Here is a 27,688-nt window from a genome sequence, read left to right on the forward strand (position 1 = left end):
AAAAGGGGGGGGGGCCCTGGTATGCTATGAACATGCATATATTGGGGTCCCATGTCATTTTGTGGCATTTGGGCACAGAATGAAACAAAACTTTTCAGGGACCTCCTTTAATTTAGGAGGTCACTAATTACATCCAAGTAAAGCAAAACATGTACCCAAGGGGTTTTAAAGCAGTTTAATCTACCATTTTTTAACCCTTATATCACATGCCTCTCATCTGAGCAATGAGATTACACCATTTCCTAGTACTGCAGAACTAGCCACCAGGGCATTGTGGGAAAGGACAACATATGTACCCAGGGTTTTCAAATGACCAGTGCTAATCTGAAATGTCAGAACATGCACAAAACATGTCTTCAAACATGCATTTTAGCTTCAATCTGTTTAATCTAAAGCTATATGTACCCTCTCTGACCATGATCATTCCATGCTAGCCACTATTTATCAAACCTGACCAATCAGATTGTGCCATGCGATAGTTTTAGAGGAACACACATCAGATTGGCAAAGGACAAAACATTTACCTATGGGATTTTAAAAATGCTAAATTTATTCTGCGATAATTTTTCCCTAAAATCACAGGCCTCCCATCAGATCAATGAGATTGTGCTCTTCCATAATATCGTAGGGCTACTCTGCAGCACATTTTGGCAAAGGAAAAAACATTCTCCTAGGACTATAAGAGGTGCTGAACATCATTACCATACATTTTACTGAAAAATCACATGCCTCCCAACTAGCCAATCAGATTGCACCTTTCCAAAGAATTCCAGCCCTCCGCAGCGCCAGGGAAGTACCTAGGGGTTTAAAAGGCCCTAAACTTGAATCTGCTATCTGGTTATGTAGAGGGGTTTATGGCCTATTTGCCTGCTTACTTGATCACTTTGACTAATTTCCCCCTTTACAAAATCTCCATGATCATAAAAAATCCATATGTACTGTTAAATTTTTCAGTCTAGAGAAAGTAGCTCATAATATATATACTGTTATTATTTCCCATTTCATATAATCATACTAAATTTGTCAGCCTCATAACTTTCAAATATTATTTACTGGATATGCAATGGATATAAAAGACAATTTATTTGGTCCTTCATAGTTTTATCAGTAATAAAACTAATAGAAAAGATGCATTTTTTTGTCTCCATGAATGAATTGCATTTGGTAGAATAATATCATGCTCAAGATTTCATTAAAAATGTTTTAATTGGCATCTGACACAAAACCCTTGTGCCTTTCCAGCCCCTCCTGTATAATTCATTAACAAAACGGTGACTTTTTTTTTTAGTTTTTCCAGAAATGTCTGTAATGTAGACAGTCAATGTGTAACTCACTCAGTGTAACACTTTTCCTTAACCATGAGCTGTTTTGACTATAAAGCATGGGGGACATCAGATCTTAAAACAAAGTGATTTTGAAAATATTTGCTTATTAAGTGTTTATGGCCATGAGTGTCTGTTACTCCAATAATGCCACAAGTTTATTACCATTTTAGCATTGCCTTGGTAACCATTCTCCATTCTATTTTTTTTTCTCACACTGTCAGTTTGTGACACATATTTATATCCACAGAAGGGATTTACCGAGATAAGAGCTTTTATAGAAATTACCCCAGCAGCATTCTGACAGTGATAGCTACAGTCAAAGCATTGGACATGTAAGAGAGCTGAGCTAAACAATAGGCCTGCCTGTCAGATTTGGCCAAAGATCACAACAACTTTCCTTCCTTTTATGCAGAACAAATTATCAAAAGGGGTCGGTTGTGTTGATGAAATGCTAATATATACAATCCCTATTACACTGATTTAAAATAAAACATAATATATTGCCCTTCTAAATCTCTTTTTAGAGTTTGTTTACCATGAGTTGCTTTATCAACCAAATATACCTCTACATATTTAGTTACTCCGTGCCTTTGCTATAATACCTCTGTTTTTTTTTTTTAATAAATAGATTAATATAAGACAAATACAAATGAAGACCATGTACCGATTACAATAGTTACAATATGAAGTCAATAAGAATTAATCCAAGCTTGCTATTGGAGAGCTGCAGCATTTCTTCACGCCATGATTGACAAAGCTGACAGGTATGGGTTGACAGCCCCAAATTTCATGCTGAGATGCTCCAAAGTAAGGTTCCTTTTAGTTATATACTATATTTTGAGTTTATTTTCATTAGACACAAGGTGCGATGTGCTATGGTGCAACTAAAGGTGCAATTTTCCTCTAATCTTCAAACCTCCTACTTTGGTGACAAAGATCTGCAGTGGCCATTGATGATATCAATTACACTACAGCATTACATTGTGATTACAACAAATACGTTTGTGCTGCTTTTTGCAGTTTGCGCACTTGCATAATTGAGCTCTATAATGTTTAAACATTTTTCAAACTGGCAAAAAAATACTTGACAAGTCTGCTCACTGCACAGTACTGTGTTTTAATTAAACAGATCTGGGCAGTGCAGCAGAACCCATAGTGTTTAGCTGCTCACTTAAGATTCATGTATTTACAAAATATAATTGGAAACTTATTTTTTTCTTTTCTGAATGAAGAATTTACATATGTATTACTATCTGTGCTTGTTAGTGAACATCTTATTAGAGTATGACAATTTAGCTTGTAGTGCTCTCTAGTTCTACCTATATCGCTAGCACTGTCATAACTTGTGCATTAGCCCCCAACAAGATTATTATTTCTGGGACCACCTCCACCATGCGCGAGCCCCATACATATTCAGTTGTAGACCTGGGAAAAAAACAAAAAAAAAATTGAATTTGTGAATTTGTTTTTTTGTAAGTCAAATAAACTTTTACCAAATTCAAATGCTTGCTTTTTCATTCAAACACTTGAACCTAAAAAACTTTTTGTTTTTTGAAAACATTTTCTCAATTCAAAAAGAATTTTAAAAATTGCTTAAATGACCATGAAAGTTCCAATCCAAGTGGGATGGCAGCTGTCAAGCATTGTAATCACTTACCTGATACCATGGGCCAGTGCTCCTGTTAGCCAAAAACTGCACTGACCAGGGGCACTAGCCAGGGAGTGATCCTGTTTTTCTTTTTTTTGGCATGCGCAGTAGAGTTAAAACAAAAAAAAAAAAGGTTTTTTGTGGTTCTACTGAGCATGCTTCGGCTGCTGGATTCTGAAGGAAGGAAGAGGATTGCTTGCTGGCTAGGGCTCCAGGCATGTGTAGTTTCCTGCTAACCGGAGCACCAGCCTGGGGTATCACATAAGTAAGTCCTTGCGGGATGCACTAACATTGGAACTTTCCTTCTCCTTTAAATTTTGCCTGGGTAAACTTCCATTGACTTGTATGTGAACCTGGCAGCTTTTAGATGCTGAATTATTAAATTAAAGTGTTACTTAGTCGAAAAAAAAAAGTTTTTAAAACTCAGATTTTAGCGTTTTCGCTTAAAAAAAACTTGAATTATCATAAAAATTTGAATTGAAAGTTGATCAGCCCCTAATGTTGGTCTACCTACCAGGCCTAGTCTTCCCTATAACTCCCTGTAACCTAGGTAGGGGTCTGCACAATACTTTATTACTAAAAGTTTGTCAGGCATAGAGATGATGGTCACATGGTAGTTATTAATTATTACTAGTTCTTACTAGTGTCTAACTAGGAGAATTCTTCATGTAATGGAATATCATTCATATTATTCACATACTGTAATATAGACTCTTATGTCACAGGATGACACGATCTAAAAGAGCTTTAACGGGGATACAAGCCTACGTCTCATGAAAGCAAAATGCTCATTACTTTGTACATTCTACTTATACATGTCTAAATTCTCTTCTATGGACCAATTTCTTACGAATAAGAAAACTGGAAAAAATACCAGTCATTTATCAGTCATTGTGCGCATTGACTTTGATAAGTTTTGCTAATTTTCCTGAGAAACTGACAGATTCACCCTTCACTACTCGGCACCAGTGAGTCTGTTCTACCCAGTGTTCCATGTGGCCATTCCAGGGTTGTCACTGCTGCTGCATCAGTAGCTCATTCCGACCTGACAATATATTCCTCCAAAGTGCTAAAATGCACAATATTCCCAATGGATTCTGTTTATTCCTTTACTTCAGAGGAAGCCTTCCAAGCTATTTTTTGCCTGTTTTATGATGTGAACCCAGTGGCTTACAATAAATGTGCTGTTGCAGTGGTTCAGTTAATGTTTTGTTGAGGTCTATTATGGCATTGGGGAAAGACTAAATTAAATCCTTATTCATACAGTACTTGGTCAAAGACAGAAAGCTAATGGATTCACTTCATGTAAAGTGGTTTAACCCTGTACGTATACATTTAACAGGAGTGCATTGTGCTGCAACCAGCCCTTAATACAATAATAGTAACGTTATTGTTGTGTTTGAATAAGTCCTCCTAAAAATTCAGAATGACGAGTCCCCTAAAACACCTGAAACCCATGTTTTCCAAAAACAGGTGCTGAGATTGAAAGACTTGAAATAGACATTACGCTAGAGACGAGTACTCGAATGACACAAATACCAGAGCTTTAACTCACAACATTTCATGTGCAGTAGAAACCCTCAGGCCATATTAATTGTAACCAAATCTATGATTTATATATAACCACAAGTGCAGTGGGCAAAGTACAATTTGACACAATAGGCATCTTTTTACCCACAATGCAGCCTTTTCCTCCAGAATTCCAACTTCATTGTAGTCGGGGAATATAAGATATATAATATGTATATGTGAGTGTATAGAAAGGTTGTATGAGTGTTATTCAGAATGCTCAGGACCTGGGTTTTTCCGCATAACTGATCTTTCCGTAATTTGGATCTTCTTACTTTATGTCTACTAGAAAATCATTTAAACATGAAATAAACCCAATAGGCTCATTTTGATTCCAATAAGGATTAGTTAGATCTTAGTTTGGATCAAGCACAAGGTACTGTTTTATTATTAGAGAATTATTATAATTATTATATTATTTATTATTAGAGAAATCATGTTTAAAAATTTATTATTTGGATAAAATGGAGTCTATGAAAGATGGTCTTTCCATAATTTGGAGCTTTGTGGATAACAGGTTTCCGGATAATGGATCCTTACCTGTACTGGGGTTCATTTGAAGGGATTCAACTTGATGGACTATTTTTTCATAGACTGACATCTCCCTATATGGTTGCAGTTCGGTCTCATAGGATGATCCTCCCACCACTGTAGATTTTATAGGGGAAAGATCTCTACCAATGAACAATCATGTTTAACCCTTTCAATGCCAGCCAATTTGATACTTTTATTGGCAGACCATTTTTGAACATTTCTCCCTATTTCCTGGAATGGTATTTTAGGCTTTTTTTTCAGGACAACCTAAGCTTTCAAAATATGCTAGAATTTTGGTGTAATTCCATTCCTGTAAAAAGATATAGGTTAAATGTCTATAAATGAAACCCATATATTTGAAACACAATTTATTTTATGCATGAGACCACAGCAGATTTGGAAAGTTCCATGTCTCCTGAATGTGTCGATACCAAATAGTTTTCTGGAGATTTCTCTCTTGTATAGGTCAAAGTCTACAAGCAGTACACTACCAAATTTCCAAAGCACCGCTCCTCAAAACTGCATACTTCTCATTTCAAGGCCACATATTCCACTAACAGTAGGTTTATCTTAGAAAACTACACATTATTGGAAAGAACAGATTCTGACAAATCCAAAATGGCTAAATATAGCTATGTACTCCAAATTACCAACATTCCATTCTTTCCTTATTTTTTTTTTTATAAAAGTGTGAAATTTGTGAAAAATGAACTCAAAGCTTCTAGTCTAGAGCATCATATCTCCCACCTTTTCATTAGTTAACCAGATAACATATCATAAACATGAAAACCTGGGATCCGCTGAACAGTTTGATACCCAATATGTATAGGTTTACCTAAGCACCTGGCACATATACTTCACCAGTCCTGCATAATAGTCAAACTTATCTCACTACTTTAGTGACCGATTTAACAGGAATAAAAATGTGTGTGTATATATATATGTATGTGTATGTATAATGTGTATATATATGTATAATAATGTAAGTTACCTATCTGTGGATGAGCCCTTCAATATTTTCAACAAATAATAAGGTAGCCAGCATATGCCTTCACAGACTCAAAAACAGCAGCATGTGTTATCTAAATGTGTTAGTACTATTATAATTACCATTTTGCAGCAATTTTCATACAAAATAAACAGTTGACTGCGGTTGTTTATGATTTCAATGGAAGCACACAGCAAAATAAATCTCGTTTATTGGTGCTCAAAAGTTAAAGGCATTCGCGTATATATTCTGTTGTTTGATATTATGATGAGAGATTGTTTTGGTCTACCTTCTGTATTTCAAATATTGCTGTGTAGGCAATATGTGTTGTGCAAATGAATTTGCCAGGTGTTATAGTTTGAATTAAGTGACAAGAATGGGAAATAACAAGCTGAACAAAATGAGCGTTAACAGCTCCACAGGATGTGAAAATATGTGAAAAAAGGAGTGGAAACGATGAGAACTTCTGGACAATTCAAGTGTTCCCAGAATATTATGATCTATAAGCAGAGTTCTCTTACTGAGTGCAGAAATATGGACTGAATGAACCAATCCCAGTGGCAATGCTTGTGCCAAGGGATGGAAATGAAATTATTCAATTATGACTGTAAGCCTTTCAAATGTGTACACTATATAGTGTATATTGTACAATACCTTCAGTATACTAATAGTGATGGGCGAATTTATTCGCCAGGTGCGAATTTGCAGCGAATTTGCGTGATTCGCCGCTGCCGAATAAATTTGCGAAACGGCCGCAAAAATTCGATGGTGAAAATTCGCCAGTGTCAAAAAACAAGTCGCCCTGTCCAAAAAAAGGGCTGCCGGCATGAAATTTTTTTTTGCCGTTTTACTTAACAGTAAGTACATTGTAACTGTGTATTGGCAAGATAAGAGGTGGCATCTGTCCAAAAAATATTCTGCTATTCAGTAACATCTCCGTCTGAGGACAGACAAACTGTAATGCCAGGAGGTAGCAGTTCCATGGCCTCAACGGAATTGTGCCTTTTCTTGAATTAGACACTGTCCTTATTAATGCCAGAAGTTACACCATTTGAAAACAAATGCAGTGGAAAATGTGTGCTGGAACTTGTGTGTGATTTAGCATGGCAGAGGCCAATTTACCCTAGAATGCTGCATGTTGGTAGAAAACCTGGGGGTTTGTATGCAGCTGTGCATATTGTACTGCATTCATAAACAAGCATTCATATTCAGTCACATAAAGGCTGAAAACCATTGTTTTAAAAGGGTTCGTTGGAATTTTATAACAATCCAATAGTGGCCTTGTTTATCCACTTATCTGCCACTGATCTTAAATCAAACAACAGACTGGCAATACCAGTACAAAAACAGGATCAGTCTTGATAAGGATTTTCCATATTCATCTTGTTTGTGTAATCTAACTGTGCAGTATAGTGTTCACCAGGGCTTTGATATATGCTTCATGGCTTATTAGGACTTGCCGTTGACTCATATTTTCAACATGTTTTTAAAAATTTATCTTGACAGATTTATTTAGAATTGTGTAGCCCTGCAGTTTAGATCTACACATACTGGTGCAGGGGTCAGGACAGGGACCATCTCTGTTGTTGTCTGACAACTTCAACTCCAGAAGTGCTGTTCAGCGATGCTCCGGGATTTCTGAGGCAAGACCTATGGAGATCCAAATGGAGTTCTAACCCACTTCAGCCAACCATACAGGGACACACAACAAGGAAACCAGATGCAAGAGTAAGGCAGATCTAAGGTCTTATATAATTGTTAACCAGGCTAAATGGTCACGGCAGCAAGCTAGTATTAAAATCTGTGATTATGCAAAGGTCAAAAAAAACAGGGAGACAGAGGGGCTTAAGCACATTCTGCAGCAACACTACTGGAAGTGCATTCAAATAAAGAATTTGCCACCAAACCCTCCTCATTGTGCATAGGGCATAGAGACACTGTTCTGTTCCAACTGAAAAATCACTGGTCTTCCCAGTCCGAGCTCTCAGGGGCACAGACTTGGCATCTCACACAGATTTACTTATAAACCAGAGCAAACTCACACAATTAACAGCATCTTAACATTCTCAAATGCTGTTTTTATACAAATTTCTTCATGTTACCCATCAATGCCCCATATCAATGGGATACCATACTGTATTATATTCTTGATTAAAAAAAAAAAAAAGCAAAGTGCATCTAAAAAGTTTTCAGAAAAGAAACCACACTATTCCTGGAAGTTTTGATGGGCATGGTTTTATTAGAAGTCAAAGAAACCATGATGTCACCCTCTACTTATATAAATGCAGACATGCAGAGAATTAAGGTCCTCTATGTAGAATAGCATTTACTAAAAAAAAGTGCACTCTAATGCAATCAAGTATAAGTAAATAAAATAGAACCAATTACAATGTGTTGAAACTGCTGAAAGCCACAGTGGAATATTCCAAAATATCAATAGCAGATGGTTTGCTGGGTCTATAGTCAGCTGCTACAGAGGCAATACATTTTGCTGCCCTCACTGTACTTACCTCTTCTGCATTCAGGCAGGGGCAGGCTTGATAGTATAGAGAGCAAGATTGCTAATAGATGTGCTAATAGAGCAGTATTGCTCTTAAATGTCAGTTTTGCCTCTTTCCACTCAAAGGAAGATGTTGTGGTGCTATAAAATTATATATTGCAAAACAGTTGGAAAAAATGCAATGGATTTTCCTGCATTTATTAGGTAATGGTAGTGTATCTTACTGAACTAGGTTGCTCTGTGGAACCCTCTTTTTACTCTTCGACTTTAAAGCCTGTTGTAATAAAAGAAGAATTGAGAAGGTTCAGGATTAATCTCACACTCTCTCAAAGTTAGAAGCAGCAATTGCTACCAAACATGTTTTTAATAGTTTTAATATGGTTAAAAAAGTAAGATATTGCATTACAGAAGTAAATTTTATCTAAAACTGGCGATATAATTTATAGTTACTCAGTAAAATATTTATTACCATGCTAACTTAAAGAACTTTGTCAGCTAAATTTCAGGATAACAGTACTTCATAGAAATAGACCAAATATTTATGCATATATTATGCAAATAAAAATTACATTACAAAGCTGTTACAAGGTTGACACAAAAGATAGAAGAGATTTCCATCATTCAAAGGCAATTCACAATCGTTTTGAGGAACTGGGTGTGTTTAAGGCCATTAGTTCTAGATGAATGTATTGTATCTGACAGAAAGTTGCACAATACTGTGTACTATGCCGTAATAAACCTGTACATGCAAAAACATTGTACTGTTATATATGAACAAGCATATATACTTATTTGGGTAATTAAGTAAACATTGTTTTTGTGTACAGAGATACATGGACGTGCATCATCATAACATTACTTTACAACCCCTCTATTTATGACATTGCTCTTACTGAGCAAAACACGACATGATTTAATTCACTCAATACATAACTGTGTTTTCCCCTGCTCAGTCTGTATGGCAGTAATGTGTTAAGGTCCAACAATAAACAACCCCAATGTTGAGCGATAATCCCTTTGACAGACTTATCTAGACGACATGCATCATATTCTTAACTGTACAAAAATGAAGACCATTACTATAATACAGTAAAAAAATTAAGAAATAGTTAATGGCATGTAATCTATGCAGCCACGTTTTCTCACTTAATGAAATACATTTTTTTTCCTTTATTAACGCTCATTTGTAATGCAGTGTTCAGACGAAATGCATGTTAAACAGGGATGTATTATTCAGGGTAAAAAGTGTCTCACTTCATAGTTCGCTTGTGCAAGCATGTAAACGAATTTGCCTTTGTCACGTTAAAAAAGTAAAACTGTTTTTTTTTTTTTAATTATACATTTCTAATAAAAGTGCGTGAATCTGTCCACCCTGACACTTTGTCACAGTCTAGGACATTCTATAAAGGGATATTGCTCTTATTGTGGCTACAACTATTGTTGGATAGAAGACACTGGATTTTATAGAGTTTTTAAGTCTTTTTAAGAATAGTTACAAAAGTATTGAAAAATTAGTAACATGTAAACATTGACACTAAGGAATTGCATTCCTATAGAAGTAGATCTCAGTTGGGAGAATGATACAGTTTGGATTAAAAGTGAAATTTGTGCTTTCCCCAACAATTCCAATAAAAAGTAACTCACAAAAATAAGACTCGGAGAGGATCTTTTCCTGCCGAGTATTTAAAATCTTCCTCGTATTTATCCATATTTACAGTTTTGGTCTGTAAACAGAATCATTTCGATCCTGAAAAACCCTTAAGTGTTCCATAAGAGGAACAGTCCTTTTGAGTTCATTCTTAGTGCACCTTAATTAAAAGCTGAACTGGCAGCTTGCTAGATATCACATGGAGATGGAAGTGTTGTATATTAGATGTGTCAGATCTGCGTCTGTAATAGGTGGCCTGTTGGTGTGTATGGTGGTGGGGCCGGAAATGGCTTGAATCCTCTGGATCTCATGTACAACAGAAATTGGTCTGGGATCTCCGCTAAGACATCTTTTGCAAGCCGTGCCATGCTAAGTACGTGGTTTCCACTTCTGTCAATGTAGTCCCGGAAAGGAACAAACTAGAATAAGAAAGACAATGCACACATGTTAAAGGAGAAGGAAAGGTTAAAACTAAGTAAGCCTTATCAGAAAGGTCCATCTAAATATAGCAGTAAAACCCCAAAGTAGTGCTGCTCTGAGTCCCCTGTCAAAAGAATTTCTTTCCTTCTATTGTGTACACATGGGCTTCTGTATCAGACTTCCTGCCTTCAGCTTAAACCTCATTGCCCTGGGCAAGAGCATGCTCAGTTTGCTCCTCTCCCCCCACCCCTCCCTTCTCTGCTGTAATCTGAGCCCAGAGCAGGGAGAGACTCAGGCAGGAAGTGATGTCACACCATGTTAATACTGCAGCTCCTATCCTAAACAAACAGAGATTCTAGAGCTTTTTACTCAGGAATGGTAAAACATTCTACAGAATAAATATAGCATTCTAGCTTGCACTATTGCAGCTAATCTATTGGCAATAAAATGCCTCTGTAGCTTTCCTTCTCCTTTAAAGTCTGAGTGGTTCTAAAGATAACTGAGAATACAAATTATATTTTTTATCTTTCGAGTGATTGTGTCCAAGCACCACGATGACTCAGTGCGGTCAAATTGTCTTGTTGAGGACCAAGGATCTAAACTGCAGCCTTTTGTGGTTGTCTATTGCAGTCACCTAATGGTTTAAATGTAGGTTATCTAGTGATGTGTAATTTCATACGCACTGTAGTTAGATGTTTCAGTATTTTATTATATAGATGACAGCTATGAGGTACCACTGAAGGGCTCGATTCACTACTCCAATAGAAATCCTGATATGTAATTAAGGTTTTCTCTCCTGCTGGTGACCTTTGCGTATTGAGTGTCTTTAATCCCTCATAGAACAGAAATCAATAGACAGAAAAAGAATGATGGAATTAAAAAAGCTTTTTAATGAATATGATTTTCATTTCTTCACAGTTTGCTACCAAAAATACCTAAATTGTACCCCTCTATAAAATAGAGCACCCGTGTCAAAAAAGTACAGAGTATTTAAGACTATAGTACAGGTATGGGATGCATTATCCAGAAAACTGTTATTCAAGAAAGCTGTGATATCACAGGAAGGCAATCTCCCACAGACTCCATTTTAACCAACCAATTAAAAAATGTTAATAATAATTTCCTTTTTTTCTTTAATAAAAAACAGTATCTTGTACTTGATGTTAACTACCATGTAAGTAATGCTTATTTGTGGTAAAACAATCAGATTGGTAAATTATTTTTTTATAAAGTAAACTTAAGGTATGGAGATCCAAATTATCGAAATACCCCTTATCTGGAAAGCCCCAGGTCCCAAGCATTCTGGATAACAAGTCCCATACCTGTATTTGATGTATTGTATTTGTATTGTGGTTAATAAGGTGTTATGGTTAGGGTCCTGACTTTCTTGGCTTTCAAATTGAAGAAGTGCTCAGGTCCCTTTTTATATGTCTTATATTTTAAATTCAAACAGAGACAACACTTTTATACGTATGGCTTTGCTAGTATGCTACACACATGGTTGGCCAGCCCATAATAAATGAGGATCAGACTCTATTTTTAGACTATTCTTTTTGGTTTGTCTTTTACTTAAGTTTCTCTACAGGCCTTCGTACCCAATCTACTCCAGTCTGTTGCCTAAAAATGAGTAACAGGAGTAAGTGAAGGGTCTATAACCTGGCCAATTACATTTCCGGGTTTTTATTTGATCATGTGTGACCTATGTCAATTCAAATAGCCCTGACTTCAATAACATTCAACACAGTTGTATTAGAATGCAATGAATGATGAAAAAGTTAAAATAGGCAGTTTAGCATTTATCTGAAGCACACATTTGGGTTGTATCAGCCCCTAATAATTAAATAAACAGGTGTTAAAGCAAATATAGGAGTGACAATTTTTTTTACCTGTACAATGTCCCGTTCCGCATACCGTCCTCTTGAAGAAAGTCTGACTTCATCCCCATCGAGTTCTATCATGGCTTAAAAAGAAAAAAAAAGTTTAATGTTCATGGTTTAGCCATTTAGATGAATGATTCTATTCCCAAGGCATACATTTTGCTTTTTAAGAACAAAGCCAGTAATTTCCTCCAATACACACATAACTATTTATTTCCCAGAAAATAATACACATACAGATATCTCTTCTGTACAGAGACAAGCTCAAAATGTATGTGTGCAGTCAAAAACTATAAATTAGCAAAAACATGTTATACATTTCATCAAAACTCTGTCTGGCAAAAACAAACTTATTTTCAATTATATTCTATATATGTCAGGTTAACAAAGGTGGGAATAGAAGATATTTTGGGGTAAGTTGATGAAAAAAAACTAAACCGCAGAAGCTAAAAATGCATCTAAAAACTTTACTTATTTTTAGGACGAGAGTCGAGCAGGTTTTTAACACAGTTATAAATGCTGAAAAGGTGTCCGAATGTGTTGAATGCTTTAAACAGTTGTACAAAAGTATTTTCTATGGCAGGGGTCCCCAACCTTTTTTTTTATCAGTGAGCCACATTCAAATGTAAAAAGAGTTAAGGGAGTACCACAAACATTAAAAATTCCCTTGGGGTGCCAAATAAGGGTTATTTGGTAGCTCCTATGTGGACTGGCAGCCTACAGGAGGCTTAGTTTTTTATGCAATTAAAACTTGCTTCCAAGCCTGGAATTCAAAAATAAGCACCTGCTTTGTGGCCACTGGGAGCAACATCCAAGGGGTTGGTGAGCAACATGTTACTCACGAGCTACTGGTTGGGGATCACTGTTCTATGGGGTATTAGTAGTGATGAGCAAAATGTTTAACCAAGTTTTGCCGCTAAAATGACACCCATAGACTCTAAATAAATTTGCACATCAAAAATAATGTCATCTGTAGACTTCAATGCATATGGCAAATTTCAGCATTTTGAGAATTTTCGGCAAAGCAAAACAGGTCAGATTCGCCCCATCACTAGGTATAAATGACCAGAGCAGCTCAGCAGAAGAGTTGAACACTAATATCCATCTGTAGGTCATGGTATAGAGAAGCATTTTTTCAAGAGACACCCATTTCAAAGTAGAAATACATGAGGTTAGCAATGTTGAATTATCTTTTATTATAAGAAACCGAGTCCAGTTCAATACTAAAATGCCACATTAGTCCAAAGCTCAGAGATTCGTGTAATTTAACATTCCCAATATGGATACTGAAGACAAGCTAACGTTGATGCATTGACATCTTATATGTGGAGTGGGAGCTCATGAATTGTAGATGTACGATTCCCTACTTTAGAATCCATTGCTCGTACATACAAAGGAATTTACCTTTCACAGTAATGCTGTTTACACCAGGCCTCATGTGAATTGACTTTGCTGCATTCAGTACATTGTATTTCAGATTTTTCATGTGTTTCTGTCTGTATACACACAATAACCACTACAGCAATATAATTATCATGTAAGTTGCGTTTGGTTGATGTTGAGAGAATTTTCCATAATCAATTTCTTGTAGAAAATGAAGGATGTATTAGAAAGAATGCAACAGATGATACAGCTGAAAAGAATTATTGAACATATGCTTTATATAGAGGTCTCATTATGTGACTAACATGCCTGTATTGCCTCATACATAATGCCTTTAATCTAAAAAGTACATTTACGTTGATTGGACAGGTTGTTGGACAGCATGTGACAATAGTTGAACACGGCAGTCTGACTGCAGAAAAGCAGATTTCTGATCCTCTCTAGTCAAGCACATAACCATGTACAAGAAATTAAATCTTCAGCAATATGTAATGAATAGCAGTGACCTTTTAACATCTTGCTGCAAATTCATTTTTATAGTGCAAAACACATTATTTCTCTGTACAGTTATCACACTTTACTCAAATGTGAATTACTCACAGAAGGGCTCATTTACAACTGCAAGTGCAGTGGCCTAAGTGCAATTTCAAGCCTAATCACTGTTTATTGTTTATTCTCAATGCAAAGGAATAAATGATGTATGTGTGGTTGCCAGGGGAAGATGTGCCTTGATGCAGGTACAGCTGATGTATCAAAATGAATGCAGTTGTGCCTGCATGCTGCAATTTTCCGATTGGTGTCATTTCTGGTACTTTGACATGAGTGACATCTTTGCCTTACAGTAACTGTGCTGTGGTGAAACTGGAGGTGGCGGTAGCTCCAGAATCCACCCATTACTCAAGTTGTACCTAAATGGCATTTTTTACCAAATGACTGTGGGCAACTTAACAGGACATCAGCTACACTAGCCTTCATAAATGAGCCCTCATTTATAAAATGCATTGATTTATTTTATTTGAAGTGGGCCAATAACCTACATATAACTACTTACAGAAGAGGAAAAGATGACCACCAGAGAGATACTATAGATGCACAGCTCCTAAGCCAGGATGTAACGTTAATAAGCAGGATATCATTACCACAGTCAAGCATTTGTTCCCAGGCAAACACAGTACAGACATCTCACATTGTGCATACATGGAATATCCAACTCCCATTACTATTTCCAGTCCTAACAGGTGACGATTATCTCCCCACCTGTCCACTTGACAGTCCGGCGTTCCTTTAATGCCCCTCTGCCCTTCTCTAGACAGGACTTTTACCATGACAACCCTTGACAAAGGCCCCTTCGTTAGTCACACTGTGGTCCCTTCTATATCCGTGGGCTCTAAGCCATCTACCTCCTTGTTGGGTTTTCGGGCTACCCATATTAAATAACCTGGCCAGCTTGAACACTGTAAGGGACAATGTCGGACGCCACGTCCAGAAGGGCCGCCAAATCCAAAATGGCGGCGCCCAGAGGGGACCACGCGGTCGACGGACGCCAGCGCGTCGATCCGCGCGCAGTGTTGACGCGGATGCGTCAAACTTGACGCTGCGTATTGACGCTTGCGTCAAAAAACGTGCAGCGTCAGCACGCAATTGGCGCATGGCGCATGACGTCGTGATTCACGTTTTGGCGCCAAACTCTGCCTATTTTAGGACGTCTGATGCTCCACTCTGCGCCCGATTATAGGTCTTACTCCTGTTAAGTTCCTGGGTGTTATCTGCATTGATTGATTCCTGTTTACGACTCCTTGCCTGAATTCTGATTACGTCTGTCTTGCCGCCTGAACTGACTCCAGCCTGTTTCTTGACCACGTCTGATTGCCGCCTGCACCGACCTTGCTTGAACTGACAACTCTTTTGCTCAACCCCTTGTACCTCGAACCTTGGCTTCCACCACTTCCTCCTTGGTCCACACTGCAACTGCGCCTTCGGGCCTGACAAACACCTAGCATTCTCTCCTCGGATTCTACCCCTGCCTGTCTACTCTTACCCCTTTGTGTGCAGTTCTCCCTTCTATACCCTCCTGACTATCTCCCAACCTATCTAGTGGCTGTGCATAACATACATATTAACACTATCATCACTTTCCACCTCCTTACAAGTACACTGCTAATATAAATGTTTAACCTTGGTGTACCCTTATGTTTAAGAATGGCGAAAGCTTTAGTGACCATCATTTGTTTCCAGATGCTTAACTGCTCAGTTCTATCATTCCTATCACATTGAGCCTGGGATGAACAGCAGAGGGCACTCAGATTACACCTTCATGGTATTAGCAGATTCAAAATGCCAATATCAAGAAATCTAAAAAAATACTTTAAATTGCAAAAGTTGTTAGATGCATTAAATGATATGATAAAAATATAGGTCCCCTTTCAAGTCTGAGTGTAATGTAATGATATGGATATATTTCTTAGTTCTTAATCAGTGCAGAATTTTTTTTATTTGCATAAAGATTTGCATACACATTGATATAATACAAAAGCATCAAATAACATACATGAGAAGGCTCCCAGACCTTGCAGGAAAAGGTGCAATGTTGGATCACCTATAGCAACCAATCAGCAGGTAGCATTTGCTGTGTGAAATCAAACATTTGGTTGGTTGCTACTGATACCCGGGCATATCTTGCTTCTTTTATTACAATCACTCATTAGTCTCAGTGGTCATTAGGTTTGACCCATAGAGAAATCTATCAATGATCACATCTGCTTTTACTGAATCCTTTTATCATATATAAGAAAATGTCACTAGTAACTATTAATGTCACTGCAAAAAGGGGTTCATTATTGTACAGTTAGGTTATAAATGAAGTTTAGAATAAGTATATCGAGGGCACTGCGACCATGGGGCAAGAAGAGAACCTTGCTTCAGACACCAGTGTTCAGTAGCTTACTTAGGGATGGCAGTAAGGTGCCCCAGCTAATTTAAGATTTAAACTAAAATTTGTCTTTTTTTAGTGCAGAGACCATATTGTGTTCTTTGCACTAGCGATGCAGTCCAACCTCTCTCCAATCAGAGTGTATAAATGTAAGCATGGGGGGTTAGGCACTATGTGGCTTGGACCCATTTGAAAGTCTGACTCAAGGTGCAGGACACAGTAGTACAAAGAAGCCCTAGGGTTGAACAATGTGTCTGCTTTAACACTGTGAATGCTGTTTGTATGTATATGTTCTTGTTTGTAATATAGATGTACTATTGTATACATGTTTTAACTATATTAAAGCTTTTTTCGCTTTAAATTTACTAAAGTGTGCATTGGGCTAGTCTAGAAGTTTAACCATAGCTTTAGTGATGGGCATATCTTTTAATAATGTTATTTAAAGGGGAAGTAAAGTCTAAAATAGAATAAGGCTAGAAATGCTGTATTTTGTATACTAAACATAAACTTACTGCACCACAAGCCTAACTAAACAAATGATTTATGCTTTCAAAGTTGGCCACAGAGGGTCACCATCTTGTAACTTTGTTAAACATCTTTGCAAGACCAAGACTGTGCACATGCTCAGTGTGGTCTGGGGTGCTTAGGGATCGTCATAAATTATCAAAACAGCATAAGTCAAATAATATCTGCCAGAAGCCAATACAGCAAGACTGATTAATAATCTGAATAGGCAGACTGAACTGGGTCCTGTGTTGTCATGTTATCTAATGTGGATTTTATAGTTTTTGATTTGTTTAATACAAACTTTCTCCAACTCTGCAGAACCAGTGGCCTTTACATACCCTTGAAGAAGAAAGGAAACAAATGTTCCCAGAGAATTCCTCCTCCAGTGCTTACTCATGGAATTTTTATTGGGAGAGCCAAAACACATATTGAACCATCTATAATTCCCATTCTAAAATCTCAGAGAATTAAAAAAAAAATAATCACGTGGGTTGCAGAGGAGGACATGCTCACAGAAATCCAAGTACTCCCTCCTCAACACACACTACACCTGGGTCAAGGCCCTGTTTATCTAGAAGAGCTTCTTATTGCTCATGTTCCCACTTGTCCCCTTTGTTCTTCAGACTCAGGAATACTCAAGATGCCCAGAGGAGCTTTAAAATCCTTTGGAACTCATGCTTTCTGTCACACAGCACCCTCAGTATGGAATTCTTTGCCAATAACAGCCAGAGAGGCATATTCAATTGTTGTTTTTAAAAGCAGACTCAGCATTTTTGTTCATTCAAGGGTTTTGAGTACAATAAGAAGCATCTTCTCAGTCCATAATGTATTAAGCACTTCTTAGGACCCATGAGAGATATTATTATTATTAGGTGTTAATTCTGTGCACCATATTTATTTGGGGCTGGCAAAGCCTAAACAGCCAATACAGCTAAGCAGGTTGACACTTCTAGCACTAAAATCATATTAGCAATTGAGTTTAGTAGAGATACTATATTTCTAACACTGTTTCTTACTAAATAATTATTACTTTTAACATTATTATATCAATAGTTTGGGTTATGAAAAAAAAGTTTACTAAACGACATATTTTAAACCCATATCTAATTTAGCCATTGCCTTAATGATTATTTTGATTAAAGAGATGAAATACGTCTGAAGTTTATTAGAACTCAGAATGTTTCTTCCATAATTTTTATGAAAATGTAATACTTACCATCAAATTCTGCTGGTCCCACACCTACGATAATTATTGACATTGGCAGTTTTGCAGCCTAAAAAAACGGAGAATAAAAACCGTTGAATGCAAGTATAGCAATATTAAAATATCAGCTTTGTTTTTTGTACTAATGAAGGTGAAGTTGTTTTCCTATTAATCCCTTTAGAGCAAGAAGTCTGCAAATACAGGGAGGCTTATTTATCAAAAATAGAATTTTAGCAAATTCAAAATTTGCTCTGGGCAACTGTGGATTATGTTAATCTACCACAGCAACATTTATACTAACTCATTTTCACACTTTATACGTACGAGGAATGAAGGCTGTTATTGCTGATTTGAAAGCAGATCTTGTATGTTTTGCTAAGTTTGTTCTTTAACTTAAATTCAAAGTTTTAGGCCAAGATATATAGATATAGATATAGATATAGATATATATATATATATATATATATATATATATATATATATATATATATATATATATATTTAAAAAAGTTCAACAGTATTGTTTCACCAACTACATGGCTTGGCAGTCATTAGAGTGAACTTTTTCTCAAAGCTGTATTATTTTCTAATTAGTTTTCCATTAAAGATACTAACACAGTAATTAAAATCATCTTATAATTAAATTATAATTAAAATCATTATTAATCATCTTATAAAGTGCATTTTAGTGATCGATTTAGAGAACACTATCCTTGACTAATCTGTAACATTGCTGCCCTAACCTCTACATTGTAAGCTCTCATGAGTGGAACCCTCTGAACTAATTTTTCAATTTATATCTGCCCCATTTTGGGGTTTATGTAATAAAGGCACAACGTTTGCCCAGGAACAGTAACCCATAGCAACCAATCAGCAGGTAGCATTTACTGGCCATCTGTTTAAAAGCAAGCATCTAATTGGTTGCTATGGGTTACTTCTCCTGGGCAAACTTAGTGCCTTTTGTTACATATGGGGGGTTACATATACAAATATTTAACAGAAATCTGTGCAAACCCAGTAACACTAAAGGATCAATTTAACATTAGTACACGGGTACATTTTGCACAAAAATTAACTGTTCAAATTTTTAATCGACTGGGTTGGGAAGTAGTGCTCAGCATTAGAGCTAGCTGTCTTTCAGTAAGCTGTCATTTAAAATCTGACTCCTACATAAAGAGGATGGATAGTCAAGATTAACTTAATTATTTAGAAACTGTACAAAATGTTTTAACGGATTATTTTTAGAGTGTTTATTTCCATGTACAATTATGATTAACGCTGTCTTTCTTGATAGTCCGTTTAATATAATTTTACAGTATTCTCAAAATACATTGTGGGGCACATTTACTTAGGGTCGAATATCGAGGGTTAATTAACCCTCGTTATTCGACTGTTGAAGTTAGATCCTTCAACTTCGAATATCGAAGTCGAAGGATTTACCGCAATTCGTTCGATCGAACGATTAAATCCTTCGAATCGAACAATTCGAAGGATTTTAATCCATCGATCGAACGATTTTTCTTCAACCAAAAATTTGTTAGGAAGCCTATGGGGACCTTCCCCATAGGCTAACATTGCACCTCGGTAGGTTTTACTTGGCGAAGTAGGGGGTCAAAGTTTTTTTTTAAAGAGACAGTACTTCAACTATCAAATGGTCGAACGATTTTTAGTTCGAATCATTCGATTCAAAGTCGTAGTCGAAGGTCGAAGTAGTCAATTCGATCGTCGAAGTAGCCCAAAAAACTTTCAAAATTCGAGTATTTTTTCTTCTATTCCTTCACTCAAGCTAAGTAAATGTGCCCCCAAGTGTATATAAATGTTGCAAAGATACACAGTAGCAAAGGACAACAGTGTCTAATATGGGGCATAGATAATGCAGTAGCTCTGTGATACTCCTATCCCATTAAACTTTCCACATGAAGGCTTAATAAATGCATACATTAAAATATATCCATATTTTTACAACTTAAATACTGCCTAATGAACTACTGAACTATGTTGTAAAGGGAAGTTCACCATTTAATTAACATTTAGCATGTTATAAATTGCCCTGTTTATAGCTATTTTATGGTGGTTTAGTTATCTGCCTTCATAGTCTGCATATTGTGCCTGTCGACACTGCAATTTAAATTGATATCGGGATCACTGATCCTATCAATAAAAAGTTAATTTTAAGGTGAACTACCCCTTTTAGCCAAAGATCTAATTGGCAAATTGTATGCACTTCTTTAATCTGAGAGGCTAATCATTTTTGTATAACAAGTATACTCATTTATAATCGCTCAACCAGCACAGCAATATATTCAAAACTAGTGATGCAGTATTACACCTATTAAAATGGCTTTCTTTTGAGTTTTGTGTTACAGACATGTGATGTTCAATCACAAGCACAACTTGCAATGATCTGAATGCAATTTGTGAACTACACATACAGTTTAGGTCAAATTGATGCATCTATGCATTCTGCACTGAAATCTTGCACAAACTATTGTACATAATTATGACAGGCTAAAACACGTTGGAGAAAATGTTGAATTGAGGGGTCAAAATCACACTGCATTTTGGGACCTTGCACTTTAGTAAACAATCCTTACTTCAGTCTAACCAGCAAACCAAAACTATATATAAAAAATATCCCATCTTCTAACAAAACCCTGCTTTAAAGACAAAGATTGCAACACCTGTAATGTTTTATTAATGTTTACCCCTGAACAAGTAGCAGGAGTAATAAATGCATGGCTTATATAGTTATATCTTAAAGGGAAGAGAGTGACATCAGAATAATTGTTGTCTTTCCTAGAAATACCACAATGGCAGGCTAGAGCCCGTTTAAGTCCGTTAGCTACACAAATTATAGGCTCTGTGCAATTTGCTCATTACAATTGATTTTATATAAAAGCATATGCCTTCTAGCTTACTAATTAGATTACATTCATAGGCTGCAGTCCATAATATAATGACCACAGTAATTGTTAAAGCAAATATCTATGAGAGCAGTGAGTAAAGCAATGCATCCCCGCGTGCAAGTATTTCCCATAGCTAGCTGTAAGGCCTCTGGCCATCACAAGTACAGCAAGCATTTTACATAAAAGATCCAGTGCTATGAGAATATTTATAACCACACAAAGCCCAAAATATTGAAGTATCATATTGCTAGCAGCAAGTGCATAACATCTGCTAGTTCAGAAAATAATTTAGATGGCCGCCTGAAGCAAAGCAATGACCGAAAAATACACATATCAAGAAAATGTCAAGACAGACAGTTGTTACATTTGGAGATAAATATATGCCCTTATGCCTCTTTGTAACCAGCGGGGGCTACAGGGAAAAAAATTGCAAAATGTAAATAAGCACACAATGTTTGCACTGTTACAGAAATATACATTGTCTACAGTTTGGTACAAAGGAAAATGTTACAAGCCGACATCATTTTACAGCACTTGAATAAACGAGGGCCAGCAAATAAATACTAAAAATGTCTTGGATTTCAAGTAGAATAACCTACTATCTAATTTCCAGTGTTTTTTTATGTAACTTAGAGTTTTTATCTGGGATGCCAGAAATAAAAATAAGGAGTTATGAAGGGACATAAACTGTATCTGCATGATAGTGAGTAAATTATTGCATAACCATTAGATAGTTTATGCTTAGCGGTGGTCTTTAGTAGCAGAACAGGTATTAAGGTAATTCCCTAAGTCTAAGGGGCAGATTTATCAAGGGTCGAATTTCGAAGTGCAAAAAACTTCAAAAATCCGATCATCAAATAGGCTAGTCCGACATTCAAAGTCAAATTCGAAGAATTTTAAGATCGTACGATCGTACTTCAAAACGAACAATTCGAATGATTTAATCGTACGATCGTATGATTTCACTTTGACTTCTAAAAACTTAGCCAAATGTTGGCTATATGTTCTAAGAGGTCCCCATAGGCTAACATAGCAATTCGGCAGGTTTAAGGTGGCGTAGTGTCGAAGTTTTTTAAAGAGACAGGACTTCAATTATTGGTTGGTCGACTAGTCGAAGCATTTTCACTTTGAATCGAAGTAGTATTTGGCCTATCCGATGGTCGAAGTACCCAAAAATTACTTCCAAATTCGAAGTTTTTCAGTTTGAATATTCACTTCGACCCTTAGTAAATGTGCCCCTAAGTCTTCATATGAAAATATACCAGTACTTCCAACCAACTGCCTTTCAAAAATAAATGGGGGTGGTTTTCATGGAAAAAAATGTTAATATCCAAAGGCATTTTTGAGCAATTATGTGATTAGAATAGTACAGTAAAGACAATTCTCAGTATTGTCTATGTAGGGTATTTTTTGATGTTTTGTCACTGTGACAAAATGGCGGGAGACAAATAACATCACTTGTCCTTGCCCTAAGATGTGCTTTACTCTGTGAACCTGTAACCATCCCACACCATATGAAAATGTCACCATATTTACAAGGTATTGTGTAATGTAAAATAACGGAGTTATTCTTCTTCTGTGACAATAGTTATAATTTCGACAAGTGCAAAGACACCAGGAACAAAGCATCTTACTTACATTGACTATAGCTTCCTTTGTCTGAGCCATGTCAGAGATAACACCATCTGTAATAATCAGCAGAACAAAGTACTGGGAACTATCCTTTACTGAAGCCGCATAGCTACAGGAAAGAAAGAGACCCATTATTCTTAATAAAACAAGGAAAAGGATTAAGATAAATGAATGCTGCAGCATTATTTGTAAGATGTCAGAATTAATATTTCTGTTTCAGTTAATTATGTCACCATGACAAGAAACAGTCATGTCAAATATCACATACTTAGTGGCTGATTTGATTTTCAGGATCATGCTTTGCTGTGATATGTGTAAACCACTTTTTTTCCTCCATTGCAATTACTAAAACCTGCATCTTTCTGAGTTTAGGAGGCAAGATTCTTATTTTCTATAATTTTCTTTTGAAAAAAAATGCAATAGAATAAAAAGCAAATAATTTTGCCATGATTTATGCAAATTGCTGCAAAATATGATCCTGAAACAAATAAATTAGCAAGTAAATGTAAGTAAATGATCCCCAGTGTATTTGAGTCCTGCACCTCTTCCCTCCCCACCATCAGTTAATAGGTGGATGTGATGGTACAAAGACAACAGTGGGGGGGGGTGTTGGAATTTCCACAGAAGTGTTAATTTTGTTGGTGTGGGTGGTTCAAAGCTACCCCATTACAGCTATAATGGAAGTAACATGGTATAGGTTAACAGTAATATGTGTTTGAAGATTTAAAACAAGTCTACAGAGACATCTAAATACATAAGAGCAGCTTTTGGAAACATAATGCATTAACAATATGAGTTTTTGGTTGCAGCGGAGACAGTATATTTTATAGTTCTGTACTAATGAGAGATGCACTCCCCTTGTGTAAAATCTTCATAAACAATTTATTAATTGTAGATAAAATGCACTTACAATATTTGCAGGCATCAATAGCGTATAACAACACAATTGGTGCACATTGAATCAATTGTGTTGTTATACTCTATTGATGCCAGCAAACATTGTAAATACATTTTATCTACAATTAATTGTTTATGAAGATTTTACACAAGGGGAGTGTGCCCTTCTTATCTATTTTTAGATCAATCCTGGCTTGACCCTCCAGTTCTTTTGAAGTGGCAGCTACCCATCAACTGATTGTTTGATAAGATTATCCCTGATCGAGATCTGCTGGGACCACAGACTCCAATTTTAATTGGAACTTGTGTTTTTTCCCTTTTTTCTAGGTAGACTATTTCCTTTAAAGACTGTTATAAAGCGCCCCTACTCATGACTTAGTTATAAATATGATGCTAATGTTAAGCTAAAAATGCTAAGACTTGCTAAGATGTGAAGGTGGTGTCATGTCAAAAGCTTTTTTTTTTTCTTGTTGCATATTTATAAAAAAGTGCTTGAGCCAGAATTTACAGCTACATTTTACACTTCATTGGATTTGGTGATTTCTCTGAAGTAAATGGAAATAAAGTCTAAACAAGTTCACTATGCACGTGTACCTTTTTATACAATGTTTTACTTCACAAACATTGGGCAATGGCTGATGTGCAAGAGTTGTTATTCCTGATCCACTTCTTATGCCACTTTCTAAATACAAATACATCCCAAAGTGAAGATAAATGGAAGTAGTGTTTGCTACAGCAATAAAGCACCAGTATAGGCTGAACACATTGCTACTGTTGCGTGTGATGTGTCATTAAAGGCATATTAGCCTTTAATCGAGTACTGCTTAACCTGTGTATTCTGAACAGATCAAACAATTGGGAAGAATGTGTGCCTGTGAATAACCCATGAAAATAGATTTATGCTACCTATTTTCTTTTTAATCGCTGTTGCTTCCCCTACACACAATGTCTTTGGAAGGCCTCGTCAGTTCATTTGGCTTTAAATATGATCTGTATGCTGCTGACATCCAAATATATCGACCTTTCCATTAACCTGTGAAATTCACACTTTAGTGCCTATTATTTCAAGATTAGAGTCATTTTAAACATCTAAAAATTATTCAAAAACACAACTGTTGAATAGATGGAATTCATGTGCTCTTTCTTTTCTTTTCAAGAACATGCAAATAATACCTTTTCATTTTTTATGCAACTGCCATCAGTTTAATGCTTGTCAGCAATAATTAGTAGATGAAATAAAAATACTCTCTCTCTAAGCACTTTAAGCCCTGAACAATATATCATTTCTTACTATACTGAATTGGTCTAGTATGCACCCAGCAGCTCAGTCTGATTCTCATGAATCCTAATGAATTAAGAGTCATCTTTTGTAACCTTGTCTACTGGCACACACACCCTGAAATCTCTTAATTACTGTAATCTGACACCATGCGTATGCTACTATTTAAGGAAGATGTAAAGAGCTGTAATAGTCACACAAAACCAAAATAACACCACAAAGAAACATGGATGTGAAGCAAATACAGCAGTTTGAACACTGATTCATATCAAAAAGGAACATTTTAAATACCGTGCTACATGATTTATCACAGGAGCAAAATTTGTTGGTCCATAGAGCTGTACGCTTTTTAAGCTTCTATAATAGGCTTCCATCACTCCATCTATCCCATTACAGTACGGGTTTTGAGGATTTCCATTCTGCGTAAAAGTAAAATACAAGGCAGGATAAGGTAAGGCAAATGTAACAAGATGTTAATAGAAAATTCCTTCTACGGATCAAAAAGATTTTATTACTTAAAATAAACTTAAAACTTAAAAACACCCACCTACCATTTGAAACTTTTTTTTCCATCAATCAAGAAAAGAGGTACCAGCTTATGAAATCCACAGAAAAACTGAGTTCCATAAGTGATTAACCTTGATGTGCACATGTAGTAGCTTGCATCTACCTGCAGAAAAACTAATGACTGGTAAACATGGGGCCAGGGAATGTATTAGTCTGCAATCTCTAGTTTTTGGAGCTCTTTCAAACTTAAATTGCGCTAATAAAATTGCTCACAATAAGGCAGACAAAGATCTGTGCTGACCAAATTAGACATGAGAACTGTGTGCAAAAAATGACGACACCACAAGACGTTTTTCTATAATTATCAATAATTATTACTAATTATTTCAAATAATTGAAAGATAAATTTAACAAGAAAAAAGAAAACGAAATTATTGTTAATTTTCTGCCGATTAAAATGGGGGGTGATTCAATTATCAGTTAAAAGGTAGCAGATGAAAGAGGTGATGATGGGACCTGCCTATATGGACACTCAGCCCCCATTTGAAGAACGGTGTTAGGACTGGGTAATTACTATAGTATATTATTATCATTTCAGTCTGCACAAGCTCTTAGTCACATTATGAGCACATCATTATCTTGGAGGAAAAAAAGCAAAGGGAGCAATACTGACCTTCTAATATTATCATTAGTCAAGTAAGCAAACATAAGTTAAAAGAGAACTTGACTTACTAAACTTTGCCAGGACCTGATCTACATGTAGGTAGAGCAGGTCAATTGTTGTGGCACAGGTGGTGAGGGGGCACAATTTACTTGAACCTGACATGGCAATCTAATTAAACTAATTCAACTAATTAAATTAGTAAACTAATTAAACATTTTTTTCTTCAGTTTGTGCTTAACTAGCCTTTCCAGAGAAGATAGATGCTGGCATATCATGTCTATTAGTATCTAACAACACCCTTATAATACAACCTATCCCTCAGCTTAACTCATGCTACATTGTCTTAAGTCTCCACGGTCCGTGAAGGGGAGGTAACTTCTATTTCCTGTCCTCTCTAATTCCCTTGACATCTTTGCCTCTCACTCCGTACACTGACCAGCATTTATCCAGATTTTTTTGTCTCTATCACTCTTCACTGAAAAACTCATACCTAATTTAAAATAACCCTCATTCTGTCCTTCCAGCTACCATTTTCTCTCTCTCACCTTTCAAACATACGTCTACAACAATTTAACAATTTTCTCTCTAGCAACTCTTTACTTCACCCACACATGTTTGGTTTTCATCCTCTGTAATCAATCAAATATCCAATAACACTCAATCTGGCAAAATTTAAATTTTCCATAATTCTTTTTCTTGATGTCTCTGCTACTTTTGACATAGTGGACTGCGGACTCTGTGCTGTTCTGTGACAACATACTATCCCTTGACATATATAGGGTTAAACAATCTCTTGGATTTTATTTGAACACTCTTTCTAGCAGATAAGATTGCTTTGAGATGCAGTATATTATGAGAAGGTTTCATCAAGATTGAATCAGCATTTGATTCTTAATGTAACTCAACACTTTGAATTCCGTGTTGGGGTCCCTCAAGGCCTTGTGCTTGGACTTCTACTCTTTTCATTATATACTACATCTCTTGGAAAACGTATATCAGCTAGACCAGCTATCACCAGTACCTTTTTATGCTGATAACACAAATTTCTCTCTCTTGTCCTGGTCTTTCCTCTTTAGTCATATTACAAGTAACTAACTGTGTCTCTTACCCTATTGTTTCCTACAACTTAACAGAACAGACTGAATTCACATCCACCAACACATACTGTATGCTACCACCACCCTCTGAGTAAACAACTCTGTTCCATTTCCACAGGTTTGCTGCCTCTGAGTCACATTTATTCTGCACACATCCAATTCCTTACACAATCT

The 27,688-nt window shown here is 36.3% G+C and overlaps 1 protein-coding gene across 2 annotated transcripts in view; it reads right to left on the reverse strand.

Moving 5' to 3' along the window:
- Window positions 1–8,280: 8,280 nt before the first annotated feature.
- Window positions 8,281–27,688, reverse strand: part of LOC108711171 (copine-8) — a 167,737-nt gene continuing 148,329 nt past the window's right edge. For both annotated transcript variants that reach the window (XM_018252626.2, XM_041586448.1), the window contains 5 exons: window positions 25,538–25,665; window positions 23,077–23,179; window positions 18,545–18,602; window positions 12,519–12,592; window positions 8,281–10,631 (listed from right to left, as the gene is read on the reverse strand). In XM_018252626.2, the coding sequence (XP_018108115.1) occupies window positions 10,443–10,631; window positions 12,519–12,592; window positions 18,545–18,602; window positions 23,077–23,179; window positions 25,538–25,665 (552 nt within the window). In that variant the 3' untranslated portion in view covers window positions 8,281–10,442. The remainder of the gene's footprint in view (window positions 10,632–12,518; window positions 12,593–18,544; window positions 18,603–23,076; window positions 23,180–25,537; window positions 25,666–27,688) is intronic.

The sequence above is a fragment of the Xenopus laevis genome, chromosome 3L, assembly GCF_017654675.1.
Source record: "Xenopus laevis strain J_2021 chromosome 3L, Xenopus_laevis_v10.1, whole genome shotgun sequence".
In the NCBI taxonomy this organism is placed as follows: domain Eukaryota; kingdom Metazoa; phylum Chordata; class Amphibia; order Anura; family Pipidae; genus Xenopus; species Xenopus laevis.